Here is a 27,502-nt window from a genome sequence, read left to right on the forward strand (position 1 = left end):
CCAGCTCCCTGCTTGTGGCCTGGGAAAGCAGTTGATGACGGCCCAAAGCTTTGAGACCCTGCACCCATGTGGGAGACCCGTAAAAAGCTCCTGGCTCCTGGCTTCGTATCATTTCGGCTCCGGCAGTTCTGGGTATTTGAGGCATGAAACCACATGTGCCCAGCAGTGTGGCCTAGCGGCTTAAGTCCTCGCCCTGAATGCACTGGGATCCTATATGGACGCCATTCTAATCCCGGCAGCTCCACTTCCCATCCAGCTCCCTGCTTGTGGCCTGGGGAAGCAGTTGAGGACGGCCCAAAGCCTTGGGACCCTGCACCCGCATGGGAGGCCTGGAAGAGGTTCCTGGTTCCCGGCTTCGGATCGGCGCGCATCGGCCCGTTGCGGCTCACTTGGGGAGTGAATCATTGGACGGAAGATTTTCCTCTCTGTCTCTCCTCCTCTGTGTATATCTGGCTGTAATAAAATGAATAAATCTTTAAAAAAAAATAAAAATGGACAGAGTACTAGAACAGACACTTCACACAGAGAGCCAACAGTGTCTGGCACCATGGATGCAGGTCTGTGACTCTTAGCAGGACATAATCTGTGGATGACTCCTTCCAGAGACATCCCCCGCTTTTAGCTCCTCTACAACCTTCTTTCCTGGTACCTTCAAGGCTCGGACTCTTCCAGCTCCTATAAAAACCTCACCTCTCCTTTTATCCAGTGTACAGCAAGCTAGAACGCCAGTGTTGTGGTCCACAGGTCAAGCTGCCACCTGTGTACAGTGCCAGTTCACATCCCAGCTGCTCTGCCTTTGATCCAACTTCCTGAAGGCAACAGTGATGGTTGTGATGGTTCCTGCCACCCATGTGGGAGACCTGAGCTGAGGACTTGGTGTTCTGGTTCAGCCCGCTGCTCCCACTCTGTCACTGCTGACAGGCAGTGAAGGAGCGGGTCTGAGCCAGCCTGGGTGCAGGGATCCAAGCACTTGGGCCGTCCTCGGCTGCTTTCCCAGGTCGTAAGCAGGAGGCTGGATGGGAAGCGGAGCAGCTGGGACACGAACCGGTGTCCCAGGAGGAGAATTAGCTTAAGTTGCAGTTTTTTCAAAAATCAACGTTTATCCTCACAAAGTCCCAGCGGTTCCTTTTAAACTCCCTCTCGGAGAGGGCGGCACTCGGCGGGCCGTGGGAGCGGGCGGCCGACGCGCATGCTCCGCACGCCCCTCCCGGCCGCCCGCGGCCACGCCTCCCGCGCCGCGAGGGTTGCCGGGAAGGCGCCCATCTTCTTTGAGCGCGTTGGGCCAGCCGGCGGCGCCGCGGCTCGAGTGGCGGTGGCTGGTGGCCTGTGGCGTGGCTCTGTGGGGCCGAGACCTTCGAGGTGAGCACTGCCGGCCTGCTGGGCCGGTCCCTGGGCGTGCGCTGCCTTTGCTCGCCTCTCCCGCCGCGGGGGAGCCTCATGGGCCGCAGCCGGGCGCGGAGCAGAGGGCGCAGGCCGTGGACAGGCTGCGGAACCGGGCGCCGCACGTGGCCGGGCCCCGGGACAGCCGTGGACGCTCCGCCGCCCGGCTCCTTCGGGGTTTCCGTGGAGGCTGCCCACGTCCCCGCACAGTCCTCCTAAGGCGGAGAACTAAGACCTCCTGTGTACGTTTCTGGGGAGGTCGGCTGCGGGCCGACTGGAGGCCCACGGTCTCAGGCCGCAGGTGTACCCTCCCCCCGACGTGGTTGTGTGGGGCCTTTTGAGTCCGCATTCACTCTCATCCAGGTTTCTGGTCTGTGAACTGGAACGCGTGGGTAGTATTTCCCTACTAGTTGTACACTCAGGGCAAGTGTACGTTGCAGCAAAATTCCAGGTTTTGGGCTGGAGAAGTCTTGAGTGGAAGCGTATTAACTGTTTTGTCTCCTCGTTTGCCTTCAGACAGCCGCAAATGACGAAAGTAGTTTACGAGGGTAGATTTGGGTAATCAGACACGCAGCGATGGTTGCATGAATTCTGTAATGGGACGGATGTGCGCCTTGCAGAGCCCCAATGCAGGAATTTCCCGATGTGGATCCGGGTTATGGAATAGCGTTTACAGTGTATCTGAATGTACTGACAGTAGTACATCACTCCACTGATAGCAAGTGTCCTTGATGAGTTCTGAATGTACTTTTGCGTCGTGTGGATGACTGGGTGGGTTATTGAGTGGAAGACTTGGCTTCTGACTTTATTTTTACCGCCGTGTGAATGTCAGGGATAGGAAACGGGAAACTGCCATAATGTGAACCAGTGTATTTAGCTGCACTGTTGTCTCACCCTACAGGTCCCCTCCACATCAGGGTGGTTTGTTTTCCTATGCTGAAATTTTTGGTTTTGAATATTTGTTAATACACAAAATCTAAGTGAACCAAAGTTTCACGGATATGATATTTGGACTTTTTTTGAATCTTAAGAAATTATGTTGCAAAATTGTTAATAATTTTTGTTAAGTCAGTTGTGACTAATTTTCAAAGGGACACGATTGTCACCAAACAAATAGTGCTAGAACCATAGCAAACAGTGATCTGTTTAAAGCTGGAAACGTTTGGCCGACAGGAGGCTGGTGGGCGTGTTTGCTCACCAATTTACCCAAAGAGATGGTGATGGATCAGCTTTCCATCACTTATTCCAAACTATTGTTATTCTCGGGTATCTGAGAATTGTGAAACTAAAAACTTTTAACAATCTCTTTCTGGTCTTCAGATTTGGGGTACTTTACAGGAAACTGGAATGGCTGAAAACGGCGAGAGTGAGAAAATGGCTGCGCTGGAGGCCAAAATCTGCCATCAAATTGAGGTATGCTTCTTGCACTGTTTGAAAAGCAGATTCCTTGGGTGGCAACTTAAATTTTAATAGTTCATTGGAAAGACAGAAAGATCTCCCACCTGCTGATTTACTCCCCCCTAGTATCGGGAACCAAGGCTGGGCTGGGCCAAAGCTGGCAGTTCAAAGGACAATGCAGGTCTCCCACAAGGATGGCAGGGACCTAACTTGTTGAGCCACCCCTGCTCCCTCTCAGGGGGTTCACTAACAGGTGTATGGGATAGGAATACAGCCCTGGGGCACAGAGCAGGCATTGGGATATTGCAAGCTGCAACTTAACCACTGTGCCAAGACTGTCCCTGCAAGGAAGTTTGAGGGCCTCAAGATAAATACAGAAAGAACACATAATTTCAGTATGTAGGGCTGTTCAATATTTGGTTTTTGCTTCTTTGAACATACACTAGTGTTTTAGATTGGTAGGGCCAGGTTATATAACTCAGGAGCTGTAAGACATTCCAGAAGGTAACACTGTAGAGTGGTTGCTAAATTATCCCTTAATTGAGCTTCTAAGTCTGTCACATGGGGGCAGTACTAGTGCTGTCTTTATGAGATAACATGAAGAATCCTTGTTAAATAATGCTTTGCATTTTGAAGGTCCTGGTAGGTTTTTTCCTGCTTAATCAGTTCTCAGCTATTATAATGTTATAGTACCTGTTTTCAAAGTGGTTTTTTTGATGATTTATTTATTAATAAGGCAGGTGAAATTTATAGAGGAGAGACAGAAAGATTTTCCATCTGCTTGTTCACTCCCCATGTGGCACAATGGTCAGAACTGAACCGATTCAGAAGCCAGGAGCTTCTGTGTCTCCCACACAAGTAAAGGGTCCCAGAGCTTTGGGGCCATCCTCTGCTGTTCTCCCTGACCACAAGCAGGGAGCTGGATAGGAAGTGGAGCACCCAGGACACGAACCAGCACCCTTATGGGATCCTGGTGCTTGCAAGGTGAGGATTTACCTATTAAGTCATTGCAACAGGCCGTAAGTCTTACTTGTTATCATTATTTTCACATTTAATTACAATTTTTAGTCTGAAGCCTTATAGTGTCAGTCATGCCTGCTCGAGGAATTATCCTTTAATTTATGTGTTTACTGAGAATTCTCAGATCATGTTTTTTTTTGTTTGTTTGTTTTCGTTTTTGTTTTTTTTTTTTTTGGTGTGGGTTTTTTTTCCCCCTATCTCCATTTTCATGACTACTTTTTAGTTTTCTCAAAAATTGTGGAGACAAATACAAATTATTCTGTGTTTAGCACTTAGAACAGGGACTGGTGTTGTGGCACAGAGGGTTAGGTCACCCTTTGCGATTGCCAGCATCTCATATCAGAATGCCTGTTGAGTTCTGGCTGTCCTGCATAACAGTTCACCTCCCTGCTGATGCTACCAGGAAGGCAGCAGAAGATGGTGCAAGTAGATGGGCCCGTGATACTGATGTGGTTCCTGGTTACAGCCTGACCTAGCCCTAGTTGTTGTATTGGGGGAGTGAACCAGCAAATAGAGGAAATTCATCTGTGTCCCCTCCCCTCTATTTCTGTTATAAAAATAAATACTAAAAATATGCAAAATGTAAATTTAGAACAATAATAAAGATGTCTGTTAAAAAGCCTTATATCTCCCTAATAACTTGACACCACCTAGCATAAAAAATGAAAGCCGTATTAATATTTTTATATGCTGCAGTGTTTTATTTAGTTTTATTTATTTATTTTTTATTGATTACATTGCATTATGTGACACAGTTTTATAGGCACTGGGATTTCCCCCCCTCCCTCTCCAACCACTCACCATGGTGGATTCCTCAACCTTGTTGCATTACAACAGTTCAAATTGAGTTGAAATTCTTTCATTGCAAGCATCTACCAAGCATAAAGTCCAGCATATTATTGTCCAGATAAGTTCAACGGTTTCTTGGGGAGACCATCTCTGGTCTGAAGGTAGAGCTGGCAGAGTGTCATCCCGATCAATTAAAAGCCCTGACATTACATCAGTAACAATTTATAACGTTATGGAATTAGTTGACATGATATTAAGTAGCCAATATGTTAAAAGAAAAAAAAAAAGAGAAAAAAAAATACAAGTTCTGAACCACATCTTGTGACTTCTACATTGACATTTCAATTATTAGTTTATATACAACAGGGTTCTATACACGTTAAAATGGCTATAGATTACTATTCAGCTGTCTCTTGTCTATTTTCATTTTAGTATTTAGCAGTTTATAACATTGGAGCATGATTTTGCTGAACCTGGCTGTTTTTCAGGCAGTCTAACTCTATAACTCTAACAAGACATATGTCAACAGTTTAGGTGAACAGTTTTAGGAGGGGTGTGCAGAGAAATCTTTAATACCCCAGTGAGGAGTAACTAATCTTTGTGTCCCAACCAGTGAGTTATAAGTGCATCCCCGCTGACCGTTTCCTGTCAATTTCTAAGCTTTTCTTGTTGTTCTCTGTCTACCTATGCTAGTTTTTTTGTTTGTTTGTTTTGAGGGGTTTCTGGAGCGATCCTGATGGTTATTACGAGAGGGGGTGGGGACCCAAAGTCGGGACCAGGCAAGGACCAGAGAAAGCTCCTCTCCCTAGTCCCGAAGGAAGTTTATTGTGCTGCAGTGTTTTAAAAGATTCATTTATTTGAAAGGCAGAGAAACCGTGGGAGGTCTTCCATCTGTTGGTTCAGTTGCACAATGGCTGCACAGCCAGAGCTGGTGCAAGCTGAAGCCTGGAATCAGGAAATACATGTCTCCCACATTGTTGGTGGGGCCCAAGTCTAGAGCCATCATCACTGCCTCTCAAGGTGCTTTAACCGGAAGCTAGGTCAGTAGCAGAGTAGCTTAGATTGCAGCCAGTGCTCTTGAAATGTGATACCAGTGTTGCAAGTGGCAGCTTAACTCACTGAGACACAATACTGGTCTCTAACACATCTTTCCTTCCATCCTCTCTTTCTCTCTGTAGGATATTTTTTCCCTTCTTATATTTAGTTATTTGAAACAGTGACAGGAGGGAGAGATAAGAGACATCTTCTGGGCCCAGTGTAATGACTCGATGACTAAATCCTTACCTTGCAAGTGTTGGGATCTCATATGGGTGTCAGTGTTTGTGTCTTGGTTGCTGCACTTCCCACCCAGACCCTGCTTATGGCCTGTGAAAGCAGTAGAGGATGACCCAAATTTTTGGGATTCTGAACCCACATGGGAGACCTGGAAGAAGCTCCTGGCTTCAGATCAGCTCATCTCTGGCCGTTGCAGCTATTTGGGGAGGACACCAGTTAATGGAAGATCTTTGTCTCTCCTCTCCATAAATCTGATCTGCCTTTCCAATAAAAATAAGTCATAAAAATAAAGAGGTGTATGCCCGGTGCGGTAACCTAGTGACTAAGGTCTTTGCCTAACACACCTAGGATACCTTATGGGTGCTGGTTCATGTCCCTGCTTCCCATCCAGCTCCCTGCTTGTGGTCTGGGAAAGTAGTTGATGACGGCCCAAAGCCTTGGGACCCTGAACCTGCATGGGAGATGTGGAAGAAACTCCTGGCTCCTGGCCTTGAACTGGCTCAGCTCTGGCCATTTCAGTCACTTGGGGATTGAACTAGTGCATGGAAGTTCTTCCTCTCTGTCTTTATTCCTCTCTGTATATCTGACTTTGCAATAAAAATAAAATCTTTGTAAAAATAGTAAAAATAAAAGCATCAAGGGGGAGATGGGCATCTTCCATGTACTGGTTGACTTCCCAAATGGCCGCAGTGGTTGGGCACATTAGCAGGTAGGAAAGTGAAGCTGCCAATTTTCCTCCAGTACCCGTGGGAGATTTGGCACTACAGCCAATGCCTGTGCTTCTTATTATCACAATGCTGGTCTCCAAACTAGAACTTTTTTATTTCCAAATCTTTGTTCTTTTTTTATTTACTTGAAGAACTGCAGAGAGAGACAAGGAGAGGACTTTTGTCCACTAGTTCACTCTCCAAATAGCCATTATGGCTAGGGCTGGGCAAGGCCAAATCTAGGAACCAGGAATTTCATCTAGGTCTCTCATATAGGTAACATACGGCCAGAGAGTTGGGCCACTTTCCACTGCTTTCCCAGGTGATTAGCAGGGAGGTGGATGGGGAATGGAGCAGCTGAGACACCAGTTGGTGCCTACATGGGATGTTGGTATCGCAGTTTAACCTTCCAAACTGCAATACTCGCCATTCTAGTTCTTTTTATTTCACAATCTACTCTCACCATGTTTTGAGCAGGCTTTTTGTTAAATCAGTTTGTTTTTTCTTCTTCAGATTTGTTTATTTTTATTGGGAAGTCAGGTTTACAGAGAGAAGGAGACACAGAGAGAAAGATCTGCTGGTTCACTCCCTAAGTGGCTGTAATGGCCAGAGCTGAGCCGATCCGAAGCCAGGAACAACTTCTGGGTCCTCCACGTGGGTGCAGGGTCCCAAGGTTTTGGGCTTTCCTTTACTGCTTTCTCAGGCCACAAGCAGGGAGCAGGATGGGAAGTATAACAGCCAGGATACGAATTGGTGTCCATGTGGGATTTCAGTGCATGCAAGGCGAGGACTTTTAGCCACCAGGCTAACATGCTGGGCCGAAAATATATTTTCAAATAGTTTTATTTAAGAATTTTCACTCTGTTGATGCATCTGTTTCAGTGATCTGCAATTTAGTTGTATTTTATTTGCTCATTTGAAAGACAGAGATTATATGAGTTGGCGCATCTCTCAGATGTCTGAGATAACCAGAGCTGGGCAGGCAGAAGCCAGCATTCAGTCTGAGTCTCTCATGTGGGTGGCAAGGACTCGAGGATTTGAACCATTACCTGCTACCTGCTAATGTCTGTACCAGCCGGAAACTGGAAGCAGACAGCCCAAGTGTTCTCTAAACCTGTGCAAATCCTTACCCCAATCTTTTCTTTCTAAAAATTCATTAGAAGTATTTCTTTATAATGTTTGTTGCCTTTTGCAGCTTGTATTTTTGGAAAATAGAGCGTGGTGTGGTAGTAAGGAAAAATATTCAAGATTAGACTTGATATTAAAACATGGTGCTTTGTAATTATTTTGCAGTATTATTTTGGAGACTTCAATTTGCCACGGGACAAATTTTTAAAGGAACAAATCAAACTGGATGAAGGCTGGGTACCTCTGGAGATAATGATAAAATTTAACAGGTAAACTCTCTTTTTATTATCATCATTTTATGATACAGTTCCATAAGTCCAGGGATTTCCCTTACCTCCTCCTCAAGTCTCCTCCCCCTGCCACTGATTTCCCCTATATTATTATTCTAATATAGTTCTTCATGAACAGCCATATGGCCATCATTGCAGGCATGGACATTGGCAGAGGGTCCAGTATCCTGTTATCAAGCTATAGTTAACAGTTTCTTTGGGAAGCCATCTTTAATCTGGAAGTAGAGATGAATACTGCATTGTATCCTCACATCTGGATATGATAGTCTCCATTACACAGTTACTATACATCCCCTTAAATAAAAAGCCACAAAACAAAACAACAGAAAGAAAATAGATACTAACACCATGAAGTTAAATAAAGAAAATCAAGAACCTTCTTGAAGACAGTGATGCTACTGTATGATCTATGAATCAGAAAAGAATTTAATGATAAAGTGTTTTGAAGAATGAAACTTTAAAAAAGTAAAAGTCCATGAGATATTGTTTCCTCTGATCTTTGTTGGTGAGATATGTCGCCTGTAGGCAACAAATAGATGGGTTTGGTTTTGTTTTGTTTTGAATCCAGTGTATTTAACTATGACATTTGATTGATGAATTTAAGCCATTTACATTCAGGGTCAATATGCATGGGTCGTAATTTGGTCCTGTTATTATTATTATTGTAAGATTTATTTATTTTTATTGGAAAGGCAGATATACAGAGGAGGAGAGACAGAGAGGAAGATCATCTGTCTGATGTTTCACTCCCCACGCAGCCACAACGGCTGGAGCTGAGCCAATCTGAAGCCAGGAGCCAGGAGCTCTTCCGGGTCTCCCACGCGGATACAGGATCCCAAAGCTTTGGGCCATCATCGACTTGTTTTCCCAGGCCACAAGCAGAGAGCTGGATGGGAAATGGGGCCACCGCGATTAGAACCGGCGACCATATGGGATCCTGTGCGTTCAGTGCAAGGATTTTAACCACTATGCCGTTGTGCCAGGCCTGGTCCTGTCATTTTAGCAATAGATTGTTCATTGATTAAGTCTTCTGTTGTTATTTTACTGGGATGTTCCTCGCATTTGTCTTTGGTTTTGGTGGGTGCTATTCTTCTTTGTCAAGAGAACATCTTTTAAATATCCTTTGTAGAGCAGGTTTGGAAGAGGCATATTTTTTTAAGTTTTCTTACTGTGGAAGAATTTTATTTCATTTTCAAAGACAAAGCTTTACTGGGTATGTTATCCTGGGCCAACAATTTTTTGCTTTTAGAACCTAGAATATGTCACTGCATTCTTTTCTGGCCCGTAGAGTTTCTTGTCAGAGGTTTAATTGGCATTCCTTTATATGTCAATTGATTTTTTTCATATGCCCATTTTAGGATCTTTTCCTTATGTTCAATTGACGAGAGCTTAATTATGTGTCGTGGTAAAGATTGCTTTTGGTCAAGCCTGTTGGGAGTTATGTGCCCCTCCTGGATGTTGTTTCTCTGTTCGTTAGATTAGGGAAATTTTCCCTCATTACTTCAATAAATACATTTTTAAACCCAGCTTCTCTTTCTTCACTTTCTGGAGCTCCATGACTCTTACATTTGGCCTTTTAATAGTGTGTTTCAATTCTTGCATACTTTTTTTAGCTTGATCCAGCTCTGCTTCCAGCTTTTTGTTTGTTTCTTCCTGATGACAGGAAATATCTTCCAATTCTGAGATTCTTTCTTCTGCTTCCTTCATTCTTCCTTCATTCTTTCTGTAGTTGGTACATAGTTCTTTGTTTGCAGTCACTTGTGCTACTGCTTCCAGAGTACTTATGTTCTTATGTTAGATTTCCACCATGGTCTCTGTAGTCCCAGCTCCTGGCTCACTACTCTTTACTTCCTGTGATACCATGCTGAGGCTGTTCCGTTGTCCGTACCTTTTTCCCATTTCCGGTTGGAGCAGGTTACAGGATTATGGAGGTACCAGGAGTCATATATAGCTAGTTTGTTGGTGGTGCTGATCTTTCAGGAACTTGTTGGTTGTTAGATCCGAGGGCCACCTGGACTTATTTTGATCCTTATGATGCCAAAGTTGGTATTATTTTCTCTTAGGACCAATGCAATGGACTGAGCTCAGTGAGTTTGCACCCAGCTCAGCAGTCTTTTTTTTTTTTTTAAGATTTATTTATTTGTATTGCAAAGTCAGATATACAGAGAGGAGGAGAGACAGAAAGGATAATCTTCCGTCCAATGATTCACTCCCAAAGGGAGCGCAACGGCCGGTGCTGTGCCGATGTGGAACAAGGAGCCAGGAACTTCCTCCAGGTCTCCCACACAGGTGCAGGGTCCCAAAGCATTGGACCGTCCTCCACTGCTTTCCCAGGCCACAAGCAGGGAGCTGGATGGGAAGTGGAGCTGCTGGGATTAGAACCAGCGCCCATATGGGATCCCGAACGTTCAAGGGGAGGACTTTAGCTGCTAGGCCACGCTGCCGGGGCCTGTCCCTGCAATCTTTTTTTTTTTTTTTTTTAAAGATTTAATTTTTTATTTTTATTGGAAAGTCAGATATACAGAGAGGAGGAGAGACAGTGAGAAAGATCTTCCGTCTGATGATTCACTCCCAAAATGAACGCAACGGCCAATGCTATGCTGATCCAAAGCCAGGAGCCAGGAACTTCTTCCGGGTCTCCCACACGCGTGCAGGATCAAGGCTTTGGGTTGTCCTCGACTTCTTTCCCAGGCCATAAGCAGGGAGCTGGATGGGAAGTGGGGCTGCCGGGATTAGAACCAGCGCCCATAGCCCATGTGGGATGCCGGGGCGTTGAAGGCGAGGACTTTAGCCGCTAGGCCACGCTGCCGGGCCCCTGTCTCTGCAATCTTAAAAACCTTTGCCACATTGTACAAAATTGTGCCTGATGTTCCACTAATAGAGTTCTTGATCTGCTGGCCATCAGGTCGGAGGGTTACCCAAACCTGTCTTGGGTGAATCCTGTAGGATAACATGTTGCTGCAGTTCACTGAGCCAGACATGAGTTCACTCCCAGCTCAGTGCTTGCACAGCACTGTCCCATTGCTGTTGTCTCCCTATACAAAATGGCGCCCAATTCAACTCTAGGGGGCTGACTGGGCTGTGAAAATCACCCTGTTCTTGCACCATCCATCTGGGACCTGCTGCTCTGTCCCTGTTCCTGGTCAAATCAAAGAAACCAGCAGGACATGTAGTTCTTTGTCTGGGTTCAGCTACTGAGCTCCCAGTGAACACCCCTTCTCACCTTGTTGCTGATTGCTGATTGAGTTCTGGCTGCTGGTGCAGTTCAGATCGCCGTTGGCTGAATGCAATGGGGTATCAGATGCTGCAGTGCCACACTGTTGTGTCTGCTGCTTTCTAGTATCAGTCTCCAGGTGCCCCTATGCTGTTGTTCTGTTCTCTCCTATATCCTGGAATGTGCCCTCTCTGTTTCATACTGGCCAATGTTTCTCTGTGTGAATGTGTCCTTACCTTATTCTGCCATCTTGATTCTCGCAACAGGTATAATCTTTTTAAAAACCATGGTTGGGGCCCGGCAGTGTGGCCTAGTGGCTAAAGTCCTTGCCTTGAATGCCCCGGGATCCCATATGGGCGCCGGTTCTTGTCCCGGCAGCTCCATTTCCCATCCAGCTCCCTGCTTGTGGCCTGGGGAAGAATCGAGGACAGCCCAAAGCTTTGGGACCCTGCACCTGCATGGGAGACCTGGAAGAGGTTCCTGGTTCCCGGCATCGGATTGGCGCGCACCGGCCCGTTGCGGCTCACTTGGGGAGTGAAACATCAGATGGAAGATCTTCCTCTCTGTCTCTCCTCCTCTCTGTATATCCGGCTTTCCAATAATAATAAAATCTTAAAAAAAAAAAAAAAAAAAAAGGTTGGATTTTCTTTTAACAATGATATTATTAAGTGTGTGTGTGTGTGTGTGTGTGTGTGCATATATGAATCTTTTGTTATGTCTTTCAGGCTAAACCGTCTAACAACAGATTTTAATGTAATTGTTGAAGCATTAAGCAAATCCAAGGCAGAACTCATGGAAATCAGTGAAGATAAAACTAAAATCAGAAGATCTCCAAGCAAACCTCTTCCTGAAGTGACTGATGAGTATAAAAATGATGTGAAAAACAGATCTGTTTACATTGTAAGTGGTTTTGGGTGTATACAATATTTTTGTTTTGTTTTCTTTCCTTAAGATTTTATTTGCAAGTCAGATTTTCACAGAGAGAACAGGTACAGGGAGAGATCTTCCATCCTCTGGTTCACTCCCCAGTTGTCCCGAGCTGGCCTGTTAGGAGACAGGGGCCTGCTCCTGGACTCCATACTGATGCAGGGTCCCAATGACTTTGGCCACTGCTTTTCCCAGGCATAGGCAGGGAGCTGGATGTGAAGTGTAACAACAGGGACATGAACCAGCACCCATGTGAGATGCCGAGCTTGGAGGTGGAGAGTTAGCCAGTTCAGCCATTGCATCAATTCTGAATAATGACTTTTAAATACTAAGAAACAGTTCATAACCTATTGTTTACTTGAAAAGTCCTTATTTGTGCATTTCTTCCCACTCTTCACAGAAAGGCTTCCCAACAGATGCAACCCTTGATGACATAAAAGAATGGTTAGAAGACAAAGGTCAAGTGTTAAATATTCAGATGAGAAGAACGTTGCACAAAGCATTTAAGGTATGATAGTATGATCATAGAGACTGTCCAGTTGTATAATACGTAGGACACAACTTTTCAAAAAATATTTTGTCTTTTATAGGGATCAATATTTGTTGTATTTGATTGTATTGAATCTGCTAAGAAGTTTGTAGAGACCCCTGGCCAGAAGTACAAAGAGACAGATCTGCTAATACTTTTCAAGTAAGTCGATTTGCTTTTGTTTCTTCTGGCCACCAAGTATTGAATTGAAACACTCTGGGAAGGAGCATGTGGTAGCATCCTTTATGAAAGCTAGTGTTTTTAATATTCTTAGGGACTGTTTGAGACTATTGAGACTGCTTGAAATTTAGTCAGTATGCTAGTCCTTTAAGACTATCAGAAAATATTTATTAAAATCTATATATTGTTAGCAACTGATGAAGATGGTTAGCTTCTGGTATTTTACTTGTAAACTTCTTAATCATGCTGGATACAAGATTTTCGGCTTTCCAAGTCACCATTGTGATTCAGTGGGTTAAGACACTGCTTGGTTACGTCACAAGCCATATCAGGATGGAGTTTCTGGCTACTGCCTTGATTGCTGTGGGCATTTAAGGCATGAACCAGCAGATGGCAGATCTGTTTCTTTGTCTTTCAAAGAAATAAAAGTGAGGATGAACCAGAGCATTTTTACTTTAGACATAGGGCTATCGTTCCCTATGTTTCCAATACCCAATCTTCTAAATACTGTACTACATCTGATGAAAATTATTATTATGATTCTGATTTCCGTTTATTTCTGTACAATAGTGAAAAATGCACCAATGGACCATGAATGGGTGTGGATTACCTTGTGAGATTGTGAAAATGCTTGGGAATTGGTGTTGGTTGTGTACTTCTGAATAGCCTAAAAAATCATGAAGTATACAATTTAAAAGGATGATTTTTGTGGTGTGGAAATTGTATCGTAGTGAAAGTGTTATTTTAAAAATACGAATAACTATGATAGTGTTTGAAATTTTAGGTGTTTTTTACAAAGAGAAGGAGAGAAAGATTTTCTGTCTGCTGGTTGCCTCCCCATGTGCCATAGTGCCAGAGCTGATCTGATCTGAAGCCAGGAGCTTCTTTATTTATTTAAAATTTTTGTTGCAAAGTCAGATATACAGAGAGGAGGAGAGACAGAGAGGAAGATCTTCCGTCCGAAGACTCACTCCCCAAGTGACTGCAACAGCCGGTGCTAAGCCCATTAAAAGCCAGGAGCCAGGAACTTTGTCCAGGTCTCCCACGTGGGAGCAGGGTCCCAAGGCTTTGGGCTGTCCTCGATTGCTTTCCTAGGCCACAAGCAGGGAGCTGGATGGGAAGTGGAGCTGCCGGGATTAGAACCAGCAACCACATGGGATCCTGGAGTGTTCAAGGCGAGGACTTTAGCCACTAGGCTACTGCACCGGGCCTGAAGCCAGGAGCTTCTTTTGGGTTTCCTTTTTGGGTGCAAGCTCCCAAGGCTTTGGGCCATCCTCTACTGCTTTCTAAGGTCATAATCAGTAAATCGGTGGTGGAGCAGCTGGCACTCGAACTGGCACCCATATGGGATACCGGAGCTTACTGAGGATTAGCCAATTAAGCCCTTATGTCAGGGTTTAATGATTTAATGATCAATTCATTTATTTGAAAAGGTGGAGATACAGACAAAGCGACAATCTAGGCACTGGTTCACTGCCTGTTGGCCACAGTGGCCAGGCTGAAAACAGGAGCCTGGAACTTCATCCCAGTTGCCTACATAGGTGCAGGCCCACATAATTGAGCTATCTTTTGCTGCTTTTCCAGGCACTTTTGCAGGAAGCTAGATTGGAAATGGAATAGCCAAGACTTAAACTGGTGCCTGTTTATTTAGCATGCTGGCATGAATCGCAGTAGATATGACATCGCTCGCTGTAATGTGTCTGAAATTCAAAATGATTTGTGTCCTTTAGGGAAGATTATTTTGCAAAAAAAAATGAAGAACGAAAGCAAAATAAAGTGGAAGCTAAGTTAAGAGCTAAACAGTAAGTACGTTGAACTAATCAAGTGATTCTTAAACCTTTGACAAGGGCAGAATTTGTGGTTTGGGAAGAGCTGATGAGGAGGTGGTGGCAGTAGTAGTATTAGTAGTAGCAGTAGCAGTAGTGGGGTCCTATCTTTTTGGTAGTGAAATAGAGATATTTTTCAGCTTAAACTATGCCTTTATAATCCAGGGGTTGTGTTGAAGTACAGTCTAGAATTGGGTGATCAGAAAACCAAAAGATTGGTCTTGGTTATTAAGTAGTGATGAGAATCAAGGTTATTTTAAATTGAACATCTTCTGATTGTTGTATTTTTATTTGTAGAGAGCAAGAAGAAAAACAGAAGTTAGCAGAAGATGCTGAAATGGTAAGTACAGTTCCTTACCTACTACATATATAATTTGAAGTTACTATATTTGTTCAAAGTTGAGGACTTTCTACAGAAAATATGTAAACATTTCCAATTATTGCACTAAAGTCATATGCAAATTATATTGCATGACAGTAAGATACCGTGATAACCAGATTTATACATTTTATTAAATATCACTTGTAGAGGAAATTAAGTTAAAATCAGAAATCATTAAAGTAATATTTTGGGTTCTTTTAGCCTTGGTGTTGTATAGGTATAGAGTTGATGTGCGCTATTTTTGACTTGCCATTACTTTTAAGGAGTTTTTAATTGCCTTGTATGTGTTTGTAGAAATCTCTAGAAGAGAAGATTGGATGCTTACTGAAATTTTCGGGTGACTTGGATGATCAGACCTGTAGAGAAGATCTGCACATCCTTTTTTCAAACCATGGTGAAATAAAATGGATAGACTTCGTCAGAGGAGCAAAAGAGGTTTGGAAACATTCATATGCTTTAAGTGATATTTTTAAATCTCTGGTTAAAAACTAGTAAAAAAAATCTTTTTAGCTATGTTTATTAAAATAATTTTATCTGTTTTCTTTTTGTTATTCCTGTCACTGGGCATTGTATCTTATGTTTCCTTTGCTATGAGTAACTGTTGGTATTGGTGACTCGAATATTGGTGACTCGAATTACAATATTCAGTATTTTAGCTGAAAGTAGTAATGGCACAGATCTGCAGGGCAGAGCTATTGAGAAAATTAATTTGTGAAACTTAGCTGCATGGCTTTCATTTTGTTTTTGGTGCAGGGAATAATTCTATTTAAAGAAAAAGCCAAGGAAGCATTCGACAAAGCCAAAGAAGCAAATAATGGTAACCTGCAACTAAGGAACAAAGAAGTGACCTGGGAGATACTGGAAGGGGAAGTGGAAAAAACAGCATTGAAAAAAATCATAGAAGATCAGCAAGAATCACTAAACAAGTGGAAGTCAAAAGGTCATTCATTTAGCTTTTCTTTAACAGTTTGGTTATTTTAACTCATTTGCTTGAGTCAAAACCTTAATCAGTATTCCAAAATGTGGACAAGTGACTTAAGAGTTTTCTTTGCCAAGTTCTCAGTTATGTCTCTACAGGTCGCAAATTTAAAGGGAAAGGAAAGGGAAATAAAGCTGCCCCACCTGCGCCTGCTAAAGGAAAAGTACAGTTTCAAGGGAAGAAAACGAAATTTGGTAGTGATGATGAACCTAATGAAAATGATGAAACTGGTATGTTTTTTCCAAGTCTTTTGGTTGTTTCATGAGAAATTATTTATCAGAGAGAAAGGAATGTGGTTTCCCGACTTGCGTGTGAGTGAGATAAGTGTGGGGGATAAGTTCAGCAGTTAGATAATCTGTACCAAAGAAAAAGTCTTCGCTCATTTTTGGAAGCAAGTTATTACTAATCTTTTAAACAGATTATCAGAGTCCTGCATTGTGGTTCAGTTGGTTAAGCTGTTCTGACAGTGTTGTCCCTGGGAGGCACTGGAAGATGGTCCAGTGCTTAGGTCCTGCCACCCAAGTGGGCAGTGCGGATGAAGGACCAGGCTCCTGTTGCAAACTGGCCTAGCCATTGCCATTGCTGCTAACTAGGCAGTCAATAAGTGGATTCAAGATCTTTGACTCTCCCTCCTTTCGCAATAAATGGATAGATATTTTAACATAATTAGTAATTATGCTTAATGTTAAAATTTAGTGCTTGTTTTAACAAAATTTATTCTGTTATTGAATAGGTCCAGTAAAAAGAGCTAGAGAAGAAACAGACAAAGAGGAACCTGCATCAAAACAACAGAAAACAGAAAATGGTGCTGGAGACCAATAGTTTAGTAAATAAAATTTTTCTATTCTTCTTGATTAGCTATTAAGCTGCTTTGTCTCTGAAGGCTTTTAAAAAGAAAACCGAATTAGGTCCACTTCAATGTCCACCTGTAAGAAAGGAAAGTTTTTTGTTTAACTTGTCAATGTTACTTAAAAAAGAGTGGTTTTTTTATTGTGTAGTTCTCTTTGTTATTCAAGATAATTTAAATATCAAAGGGAAGATTCTTCCAGTAAATTGCCTTTGTAATAAGAGAAACTAATAAAATATATACTATATAAAAAAACCCAAAAACATAGTAATTTTTTCCTTTTGTACACAAAGCATTTCAGAAAGAACTTAAAACTAGAGTATCTGCTGTTGATCAAGGGCCCTTCCCACAGTTATTTGTTTTCTTAGACTTGCTCTCTACCTAGTATAACTTGATAGTGTTAGGAATAATCTCTTAGTTCTATATTAACAAGAGATGGGCCAAAACCCAACTTACTGATTGCTTTTTATGAAAGTTGTATGATGCCGGTAGATCATATCGAAGCTCTGTAGAATAAAATCCAATTAAGGGTAAAATTATATTTTCAAACATGTACCAAACTTTATAAGAAAAACTGAGAAAATACTAAACACTGGTAAGCCAGACATTTTAAGCCTGTCACTTAACTTATCCATGTGTTTATTTGATGAGCATTTCTGCTATTTTGGTATTTAGTGAAATGTGAGGTTACGAAGAAGAACTTAGAATAGATGATGGGACCTTACTAATAATGGCAAATTTAATTTGATAATCATCATAGTTTTAAAATTCTCTTATTCAGATTTTAGTAGTGGTAGTAAGTAGCTAATTATTTTCCTACTAATCTCTCAAAACCTATTTTTCATATTCTTTTGAATAATAATGTAGATGCTCTGTACTTTTACCATTGATCTGTTTATAACAGATGGCACTGAACATACTTACCTTTCATACTTAATAACAAGTTCTCACCATGTGGGGTCGCAGTTCAGTGTACAATCAAATCACCCAGAGGTGGTGTTGAAATGCAGATTCTACTCTGTTTGGAATGGAGCCTGAATTCTGTTTTTGTAGTAAGTTCTGAGTGATATGGATGTTAACGTTGAAGGTCTGGGGACCATGTCTGGCATATCAGGGCTCTGCTTTGGTATTCTATTGGGACTGTGCTAAAGGTGTTTTGTGTTACTTATTGTAACACCTTAAACTACATAAGGAATGTCAATACTGAACATGATAAGAGAATCAACGGATCTTTGACATTATGAACCCTAACATGTTTAACACCAAAGGGCCGATTCATGGTAAGTTTACTGTTTAAAAATCATATTTCCCTTACTGTACTCTTAGGGTTTTCAAAATTATTTGGGTTATATATAACCTCTAATTTATGCTTCTCCTGTTTTGATGTTTGTGAATATCACCCAATCTAGCAATAAAATCCATTAAAAGTTATTTAATCATAGCGTGGTTCTTTATGTTTTATCTTTCACAAAAAAGAAAAGAGTTAAATGTCATTTTGACTCTTAACAGCAGTTAAGAAATTGAAACAATTTTATCCAGGGCTGTGTATCAGGGCCTTTCCGCTCCTTCTGGCTGCAGCTTCCTAGGAGCCCGAAAATGCATTAGAAAGAAATGGCAGGGCCCGGTCCAGTAGCCTAGTGGCTAAAGTCCTTGCCTTGAACACACCAGGATCCCATATGGGTGCCAGTTCTAATCCCGGCAGCTCCACTTCCCATCCAGCTCCCTGCTTGTGGTCTGTGAAAACAACCGAAGATGGCCCAAGGCCTTTAGTTCCTGCACTCAAATGGGAAACCTTGGAGGAAGTTCCTGGTGCCTGGCTTTTAATGGGCTTAGCACTGGTTGTTGCAGTCACTTGGGGAGTGAGTCTTCAGACGGAAGATCTTCCTCTCTGTCTCTCCTCTCTGTGTATTGTATTTGACTTGGCAATAAAAAAATAAATAGATCTTTCAAAAAAGAAAGAAAGAAATGGCAAACACTAAAATCTTTTCCAGAGCAGGATCTCTTTAACAAGCTTTTGAATAAAAAGAACCATTACTCTGGCAGGGTACCTAAGTTGCACACAGACCCTAAAACAGAAAGCTAAGGTGGGTAAAACTTGGAAGATCCCTTATCTCAAAAAGCTGCCAAAGAGGGTTGATGCTGTTGTAGCTAGTGGATCTGCTGGGGGGCGGGGCTCCAGAGGATCTTCTAAAATCTTAGTAGCAGCTATCCTGAAGTGCTCTCAACAGTTGGGTACCCAGAAAACTCCCTTCAGCACAACTCTGAAAAAGTGTCCCATGGAACTCAGGTGTCACTCAGGACCAATTCTGCAGAGCAACCCAAGAAGTCATGGTGACAACTGACAGATGGGGTGGGCACAGGACTAATGTAGCCTTGTTAGCTGCACGGAGATATGCTTCTAATTCAGATTGATTTATTTTTATTGGAAAGGCAGATCAGATTTACGGAGAGAAAAACAGAGAAAGTTCGTCCATCTGGTGGTTCACTCACCAAATGGCAAAAACAGCCAGAGCTGAGCTGATTTGAAGCAAGGAGGTTCTTCCAGGTCTCTAAGCTGGGCCCTGGGCCATCCTATACTGCATTCGTAGCCATAAGCAGGGAGCTGGGTGGGTAGTGGAGCAGCCATGAACCAGCATCCATTTGGGATCCAGGCATTTGCAAGTGAGGATTTAGCCACTGAGCTATCACACCAGGCCAGAAGTATGCTTTCTGATGATTATTTCCTTTTCCCCTACCACAATATAAGTAGTATTTGGAGGCAGCACCTGGTGAAGATTATTGGAAGTCAGATAGTAAAGATACTCGCAGGAAAGCTAGTGGTACAGCACACCATCCATGCCTCTGTCAGCTCTCCTATACTTCCACCCCAAGACCTTCATCGGACATCCAAACCCTCCCCTAGCTGGAAGGCTGACTGCCCAGAGAATGCTGCTGGAACACAGGCCACCATGGAACCATGCAAGTTAGTAGTTAAGGAGAGACACTGGGGATATAGAGAAACACACCAGTGGACTATGTGTGGGCAGGTCTTATCAGCTCAGTATCTTTGGAAGCCAGCCTTGGGGAGAGAAAGGCTCTACCCTAGATTGGATATCCATTGAAATTTCGCCTTGGCTGTTGGGTCTATATTTGGATAAGTGTACCATAGAGGGGAAAGCCCTACTATTTACCTCTTAAATGATGTTAACCACAAGTTGTGGGATGCTTTGTGTCAGTCAAGCGTTTTGACTTAAAAATTATAAAGAACATTTCACAAGTCTAGTACAATAACTTAATGACTAACTCCTCCCCTTACAAGCACCAGGATCCCATATGGGAGCTGGTTTGTGTCTGCTCCACTTCCCTTCCAGCTCCCTGTTTGTGGCCTGGGAAAGCAGCAGAGGATGGTCCAAAGCCTTGGGACCTGATCCGGTGGGAGATCCAGATCAACTCATCTCTGGCAGTTAACGGCCATTTGGGGAGTGAACCAGCGGGTGAGAGATCTGTCTCTCCTCCTCTCTGTATATCTGATTTACCTTTCCAATAAAAATAAATATTTTTTAATAGATAGTTCTTCACTTCTGCATTTTAAGGAGCAAGGTATACTAGAAAAAGTGGTTTCTGAAGCTGTTTTATCAAAATGTTGGCCTTAGGTCTCAACTTCAGTCTTTTGTTCTTGAATGACTGCATTTCCTCAGTCTCAAAAGTGTTCTGGTTGGAGGAGAAACTGCATGATTGATGACGCTGCATATCACAGATTGTGCTTTTGGCTCAAAATCTACTTCCCATCTGCCAGAATATTATCTTCTCACCATTAAGTTCCAGAATCCTCACTAGAGGTTTAGTTCTCCTTAAGCCTACAAAGCATATAGCTTGGGAAACCAACTTTTGTAAACAGAAAAATGGTCTGAGGTAATAGAGATTTTATTTAGAAGAAGTTAAATGGGATTCATGGTTCTTAGCCTTCTTCTGCCTTGCTAAAGCAAGCCTCTAAAAATTCCCTTACTAAATTTTTATAGTGGGGAGGGGATTAGTTTATCTGGGAATAGTGTGGTGTTTTTAATGAATGGCTGTTAAGTCAGGGTCAACCAGCTCCAAGCTCCTGGTTTTAGTCACTATGATATATGATATTCAGTCTGAGCGTGGGTGACCAAGTACTGGGGAGCTATAGAAACTGTCAGTGAAATACAAACACTAGGATAGTCTCAGGCACACCTTGAAGCATACTCACCCTGTGCAGACTGCATTTCCAGGCCATTTTCAGTCATGCACATTTTCCCAATGAAAAACATTCTCTAGCATATTTTCACTGCACTTACAAGTAAAAATTTTGGTTGAGTTAATCTATGTTGGCTCTTTAAGGTAACTAAAGTTAGGATTTCTTACCTGCAATAATATCTATCTTGATTTTCCATTCTGCAGCTTTCTTTTGAATATGCTAAACATAAATAACATTTTAATATAAACTTTCAAATAATGATATTTAAAAATTGCTTTTAACTGATACTTTTCAAACTTCAAAATGTATAAGAAATCATAAAAGTTTTAAATGGACAGTATTTTGAAAGTACATTTTAATGTATTTAGCAATCAACTAAATTACATATTAAATCTAATAAAACTTTCAGAAATCAATTGAAGTATATAATGTACTCATTCAATTCTGCAACCTTATTTCATTAAGACACAGCATTCTTCTGGAATCCTATTAACAGAGATCAAGGTCCACAGGCTATTCAGTGGCAGCATGAGAGAATATATTAGAGCATGGTTTCTGAAAATAAATCCAAATCCCCCCCCCCAAAAAAAAAAACCAGGGCTGGTGCTATGGCATTGTAGGTTAAGCCTCTACTTGAAGTGCCAGTATCCCATATGGGCACCAGTTCAAGTCCTGGCTGCTCCACTTCCAATCCGGCCCCCTGCTAATGCGCCTGGAAAAGCAGGGAAAGATGACTCAAATCTTTAGGCCTCTGTGTCCACTTGGAAGACTTGGTTGAAGTTCCTGAATTCTGGGTTCAGACCAGCCCAGCTCTGGATATTATGACTATTTGGGAAGTGAACCAGGAAATGGAAAACTTCTCTCTGTCTCTATGTAAGTTTGCCTTTCAAATAAATAAATCTTAAGAAAAAACAAACAAAAACCATGGTCTTTGGAAAAAGACTGGAAGCTTGCAGGCAGTCTGCTTCACAACTGGTGTTCTTAATCGGCATGCAATACTGACTCTTAAAAATGGACTGGCGTGGTGGCCTAGTGGCTAATAATCCTTGCCTTGAACAGTCTGGGATCCCATTTGGGCTCCAGTTCTAATCCCAGCAGCTCCACTTCCCATCGAGCTCTCTACTTGTGGCCTGGGAAAGCAGTAGAGGACGGCCCAAAGCCTTGGGACCCTGCTCCTACGTGGGAGACCCAGAAGCTCCTGGCTCCTGGCTTTGAATCAGCTCAGATCTGGCCATTGTGGCCACCTGGGGAGTGAATCAACGGACAGAAGATCTTTCTGTCTATCCTCTCTATATATCTGACTTTGCAATAAAAAGAAATCTTAAAAAACAAACAAACAAACAAACAAAAAAAACAGGACTGTCCCTTCTTGCAATATCCTGGAAAATATTTTATATACCCAAACGTGTTACCTGCTAGCAAAAATAATGAAATACGTAGTTTCTGAACTCAGGTGTGTATCACTTCAGGCTCAGTGTTTTTAGAAACCAGGCCTTACTTGTATACCTTAGGTCCACACATGTCCCCTAAAGACATGAGGACAAATAGGCTCAACCGTGACTTACCCCAGCAAACCAGAACATTGTGTAACCTTTGTTAAATCCTACTTCTCTACCCCAGATTTGTGGTTGCACTCCTAGCAAAGATTGATATCCAAACAAATTTTTGATGAAAGAAGTTAGTCATACAGGCTGGAAGAAAGCTAATCATAGGTGCCTGCTGGTTCAAGGGAAAGCTCAGTTTCTAAGTGCCAGATGTCATACAGGTCAGGGGAAATAGATACTGCGGTATTTAGTATTCACAGCAAATCTTTAAAACACTGTCATGAGTTTAAAAATAAGTGACATGAAATATCTTGATGATCTGAACTTACTTCTCTGGTTGATGATTTGTGTAAGGAGTATACTGCTGTCCTTGCCATTTCCAAAGCAGTCTTGAGGAAAGCCATATCTTTCCCTGGAGGAGCACAGCAAATTCTTTCTCAACATCATGACCCTCTTATCAAAATTGAAGATGACACGAAGAAGATTTAGAAATTTTTTTTTCTCAGACTCCAAAATAGCCACTTCAAATTCTTTGTGCCATGAGCAGGGTACCAATAAAATATTTTAAAGTTCGTAGCAGAAAACTAGGAATTTTCTTTCTTAGTGAAACAAGTCTAAAGTGAAAATTTTAGTGCTATATCCCAAATTAATGACTTTCAAAAGATTAGAAGGAAACAAACAGGGTAACAGTGGTCAGAATGCTCTCCTTAGAGGGCTGGAGCTTTCCCAAACATTCATGCCTTCTCTACTTTCTGATTTCCTGCTGGCCTTGCTCACTCTACACATACCATTAATGGTACTAATGGACATATTTCAAAACCCTTGGGTATAAGAAGGCATCAAAAGCAGGTTTTAAAACTATACAGTCCTTTACAGGTTTGTAATTACAAGGCTAAGGAAAATTACTCTCAAAAAGTAAGTGGAGGGGGAACCCAGCATGGTAGCCTACTGGCTAGTCTTCGCCTTTCATGCCCTAGGATCCCATGAGTGCCGGTTCTAATCTGGTGGCCCTACTTCCCATTTAGCTCCCTGCTTGTGGCCTGGGAAAGCAGTCAAGGATGGCCTAGAGCCTTGGGACCCTGCACCCAAATGAGAGACCCAGAAGAGGCTCCAGGCTCCTGGCTTTAGATCAGCTTAGCTCTGGCTGTTGCAGTCACCTGGGGAGTAAATCATCAGATGGAAGATCTTCCTCTCTTTTTCTCCTCCTCTCTATATATCTGCCTTTCCAATAAAAATTAACAAATCTCTTAAAAAATATGAAAAAAGTAAATGGGGAATATGAGTGAGACTATGTAATACAAATTAATGAAAAGAAAAATTGAAAAACTTAATTCCCAGCCATTCAGTAAACAAATAGGGATACATAGTTACTACACAGGAGACTGGGATATTCAATGAACAGTGGGTTTTAAAACTTGGTTTTCTGGGCAAGGTGACCTAGTCACTAAATCTTCACCTTGCAACAGCCAGATCCCATATGGGTGCTGGTTTGTATCCTGGCTGCTGCACTTGCCTTTCCGCTCCCTGCTTGTGGCCTGAGAAAGCAGTTGAGGACGGCCCAAAGCCTTGGGACCCTGCACCCACGTGGGAGAACCAGAAGAAGCTCCTGGCTCTTGGCTTCAGATCAGCTGGCTCAGCTCCTTGGGGCCACTTGGAGGTGAACCATTCCTCTCTGCCTCTCCTTCTCTCTGTAAATCTGACTTTCCAATTAAAAAGTAAATGAATAAAATTTTTTAAAAGCAATAATTAAAAAAAAAAAAAACTTGTTTTTCTGCAACAACACCAGTACAACTGATTCTTGTTACCAACCTTTATTCTTTTTGGTCCCAAAGGGAGGATTCATAATTACTGTATCAAAAGACTTGGGCATCCTGTTCGATAATGTGCACACATCACATTGCACCATGTCAACATTTGCTAACTCAAACTCTTCCACATTCCTGTTAAAGATTTCCAGCGCATCTTCATCTAGGTCAAATCCAACACAAAGTCTGTAAACAAAAAACACAGTACACAGATGAGCAGTATGTAACAACAACACTAGCTATTTTACTACCTTTTTAACCCAGTTTGCAGAGGAAGTGTAAGTGTTGCTCCCAAGAGCATGATTTCCTCACCTGACAGTAGTTAGAAACAGCTTTGCATAAAAGGGACTTCTGTTACCACTTAAATTTTTTTTTTTACTTTTGAGCTTCTTTCCTTCAAAATGTGATCCATATCAGATTCTTAAGCCCCACCCCATCTCATACAGCAGAGTCTCATAAATATGATTTACAGTTGATACTATGTTTATTAAAGTCACTCAATACCCAAAAGTGTATATGGGATCACCTACCCAGCTCCTAACATGGCAGCTCCGATGCTAAGCACTCCACAGCCACATCCTAGATCTGCAACCACTTTGTTTGCAATGTCATCGTATGTGTTATGGATTGTATACAACATACATGCTAAAATAATAAAGAGGAAATAGCATAAGTGAGCAAGGCAAGGACTCAAATTCACTTTGTTCAAGTGACTTCACAATCATGTCTTCCACTTAGTTCTCCCCCAAATACCTTTCCAGATTGCCTTTAAAAGGTACAATTATTGCTGTAGTTAGAGGCACCATCGAGGAAAGCAACCCACACCAGTGGTTCATAGCAAGTGTGTGCTGACAACGCCAAGAAAGGCCTTGAGTCAAAGGAGGAATCAACGTGCTGATTTTGCTCAGTCACTTCAGAACACTGCCATGCACGCACGCACCTTTCCGTTCTTTGATGGGGAAGTATTTTTATGAAGGAATGGTTAATGCAGGTTTACAATATCCTTCCTTGTTGAGACGTAAGGATATAAGACAATTTTGAAATGTTACTCTTCTGGAACATTAGCAAGTCTAGGAACCACTAATCTCAAACCGTTAACCTCAGTGCACAATATTTGATGCAACACTTATCGGCAGGGAATAGATAGCCTAAGCTTCTACCATAGCACCTTCAGACTCTCAGCAAAGGGGCCTGATAACCACTGAGGAGCTGAGGAGAGGACGCTGGGAGCACGAAGATCTTTCCAACACAACGGATTTGACACAGGAGAAGCTAACCAGGAACAACTCCTAGCCAGGAGGCTGGCCCTCACGGATGCCTGGCAATCCCAAAATTGTGGTTGGAATCATGACATCAACCTAAAGGTATGCACACATTCTCCTTGTCTTTCACTGGTAGTTTAGACACATTCCTGCTTGCAGGTGCGCCCATCAAATTGTCTTAAGGCTTCTCAACGACTTTGGGAACGTGTTTATGAAATATTAATGGCTTTTCCCGTGCTTCCTCCTGTATTCCCATTATTAAAATCTGGCACGAAACAACAGGCTAATTGTTAAAATACTGTGTTTAAACGGAAATGCATCCTCATCCTGCCACAGCCAGCCCCTTGGGTTTGGTTCGACTCAGCCTACCTGCCCTCAACTCTTGGAATTCGTTTTTGGGCAGGTCCTTTCCCTGGCAAATGCAGAAGGAAACCGCTCTGTAGCAGATACCGATGGAGCTCCTCGCGTGCAGGGGCGAGAAGTCAGCTGTGTCTGAAGCTGACAGTGTGATGAGAAAGCTGCCTGGCGCAGCGTCTGACAGGGTTCCAGGACATACAGAAAATCAAGCGACCACAGTGTGTCCGTGGCTGCGTCGCCCAGGCAGCCCTCCTGGACCCGCTCCGCGCTCCTGCGGAGAACTCACCCCTGCACTCCTGGCATCCTCCTGTTTTATTTGCAGCTCGGGGCGCCCGCACGTGGAGCCGCCGGCCGCCCTACCTGCGATGTGCGGCCTGGTCGCATACTGCTCCAGAAGGAGCTTGGGCCTTTCGAATCCATCCACTTGTTGAAGGCGACTCTCCAGTTCCTTCAGCCTTAATTTCTTCATTTAAAAAAAAAATATTAGTGGGGGATCGCGCGATTTAAGGGCACGGATCTGCAGAGAGAAAAAAAAAAAAAACTTTAATCTCGCCCGTCAACGCCCCCGCCCGGCGGAGGGCCAGAAGACGCGGGGTCACCCCGGTTCCTCGGGGACAGCCTGCGGGTAGCCCACGCACCCTTCGAGCCACTTCCGGGTCCCGCTCGCCGCGTCTCCCACCCCTCAGGTGGCGGCTGGCACTGCGGCTGGAGACCGGAAGCGCCGTTGCGCACGCGTCTCTGCCGCCCAGCGGCGCAGCGCCGACCTGCACCTTGTGCCAGGCATCCGGGTTCCGCTGACAACTGGAGCGCCTCAGCATCACCTCAGGCAGGTCTACTGCAGGGCCTCTGACGCAAGTTCTTCCTCCTCTGTGTTCGAATATCTGCAGGACCTCACAGGACCGAGCGACGTGAGAGAAAGAGAATAATAAGAATAATCCAGGAGAGACAGTGAAAATTACGTTTACGGCCCGGAGTGCTCTCGTAGCTTCTTGTCTCTCACACCTTTGTGTCTTCCGCCATTTGCACACCCTACTTTGTTGTAACTTCGATTTTCTCTTTTCAGGTCATCTCTGTCATGCCGATTCTCACCATTGCGGTGATGTCAGAGCAGCCCAAAGAAGAGTTTAAAATTAGAAGTTAGTAGTGTTGGACTGCTACTAGAAGCAGAAACCAAGTTGCAAAACTAGAAAGAGCAAATGTGACCGATTCTTAAAAAACGTAGCTACCAAAAAAATAAATAAATAAATAAAAAAGTAGCTACCAAGAGTAACAATGGTTGGTCGTTTGTGAAGTTATTATTATTATTGTAAGATTTATTTATTTTTATTGGAAAAGTGGATATACAGAGAGGAAGAGAGACAGAGAGGAAGATCTTCCATCCGATGGTTCACTCCCCAAGCGGCCACAACGACTGGAGCTGAGCCAATCTGAAGCCAGGAGCTCCTCTTCCAGGTCTCCCATGCGA

General features: G+C 43.0%; 2 protein-coding genes across 6 annotated transcripts; one reads left to right on the top strand and one right to left on the bottom strand.

The window, feature by feature from the left end:
- Window positions 1–1,221: 1,221 nt before the first annotated feature.
- SSB (small RNA binding exonuclease protection factor La) lies at window positions 1,222–18,302 on the top strand. 3 transcript variants are annotated; one of them, XM_012931486.3, is made up of 12 exons: window positions 1,222–1,359; window positions 2,701–2,793; window positions 7,863–7,966; window positions 11,927–12,101; window positions 12,529–12,636; window positions 12,719–12,819; window positions 14,568–14,639; window positions 14,961–15,003; window positions 15,340–15,480; window positions 15,799–15,985; window positions 16,123–16,254; window positions 16,758–18,302. In XM_012931486.3, the coding sequence occupies exons 2-12, from the start codon at window positions 2,728–2,730 to the stop codon at window positions 16,844–16,846; spliced, it is 1,218 nt and encodes a 405-aa protein (XP_012786940.2). In that variant the 5' UTR covers window positions 1,222–1,359; window positions 2,701–2,727; the 3' UTR covers window positions 16,847–18,302. The 3 variants fall into 3 exon arrangements, with proteins under 3 accessions (XP_012786940.2, XP_058520590.1, XP_058520589.1); XM_058664607.1 differs by having other exon boundaries at window positions 2,719–2,793; XM_058664606.1 differs by having other exon boundaries at window positions 1,268–1,359; window positions 2,685–2,793.
- On the bottom strand, window positions 16,727–26,752 carry METTL5 (methyltransferase 5, N6-adenosine). 3 transcript variants are annotated; one of them, XM_004577078.3, is made up of 8 exons: window positions 26,676–26,707; window positions 26,398–26,554; window positions 24,949–25,063; window positions 24,423–24,604; window positions 22,943–23,025; window positions 21,237–21,288; window positions 17,328–17,377; window positions 16,727–16,950 (listed from the first exon to the last, which is right to left on the bottom strand). In XM_004577078.3, the coding sequence occupies exons 2-8, from the start codon at window positions 26,504–26,506 to the stop codon at window positions 16,912–16,914; spliced, it is 630 nt and encodes a 209-aa protein (XP_004577135.1). In that variant the 5' UTR covers window positions 26,507–26,554; window positions 26,676–26,707; the 3' UTR covers window positions 16,727–16,911. The 3 variants fall into 3 exon arrangements, with proteins under 3 accessions (XP_004577135.1, XP_058520591.1, XP_058520592.1); XM_058664608.1 differs by having other exon boundaries at window positions 26,398–26,751; XM_058664609.1 differs by lacking the exon at window positions 21,237–21,288 and having other exon boundaries at window positions 16,870–16,950; window positions 26,398–26,752.
- Window positions 26,753–27,502: the final 750 nt, after the last annotated feature.

The sequence above is a fragment of the Ochotona princeps genome, chromosome 5 (genome assembly GCF_030435755.1).
Source record: "Ochotona princeps isolate mOchPri1 chromosome 5, mOchPri1.hap1, whole genome shotgun sequence".
In the NCBI taxonomy this organism is placed as follows: Eukaryota; Metazoa; Chordata; class Mammalia; order Lagomorpha; family Ochotonidae; genus Ochotona; species Ochotona princeps.

What these genes read in the sequence shown, in the direction of transcription:
- SSB (XM_012931486.3), top strand. Translation starts at nt 2,728, where the DNA reads ATGGCTGAAAACGGCGAGAGTGAGAAAATGGCTGCGCTGGAGGCCAAA. An exon ending in CGTTGCACAAAGCATTTAAG is followed by an intron (nt 12,637 to 12,718) that starts GTATGATAGTAT and finishes TGTCTTTTATAG; the next exon opens with GGATCAATATTTGTTGTATT. An exon ending in TAGCAGAAGATGCTGAAATG is followed by an intron (nt 15,004 to 15,339) that starts GTAAGTACAGTT and finishes ATGTGTTTGTAG; the next exon opens with AAATCTCTAGAAGAGAAGAT.
- METTL5 (XM_058664608.1), bottom strand. Translation starts at nt 26,506, where the DNA reads ATGAAGAAATTAAGGCTGAAGGAACTGGAGAGTCGCCTTCAACAAGTG. An exon ending in TGGGACCAAAAAGAATAAAG is followed by an intron (nt 23,026 to 24,422) that starts GTTGGTAACAAG and finishes GTGCTCCTCCAG; the next exon opens with GGAAAGATATGGCTTTCCTC. An exon ending in CAAGATAGATATTATTGCAG is followed by an intron (nt 17,378 to 21,236) that starts GTAAGAAATCCT and finishes TTTATTCTACAG; the next exon opens with AGCTTCGATATGATCTACCG.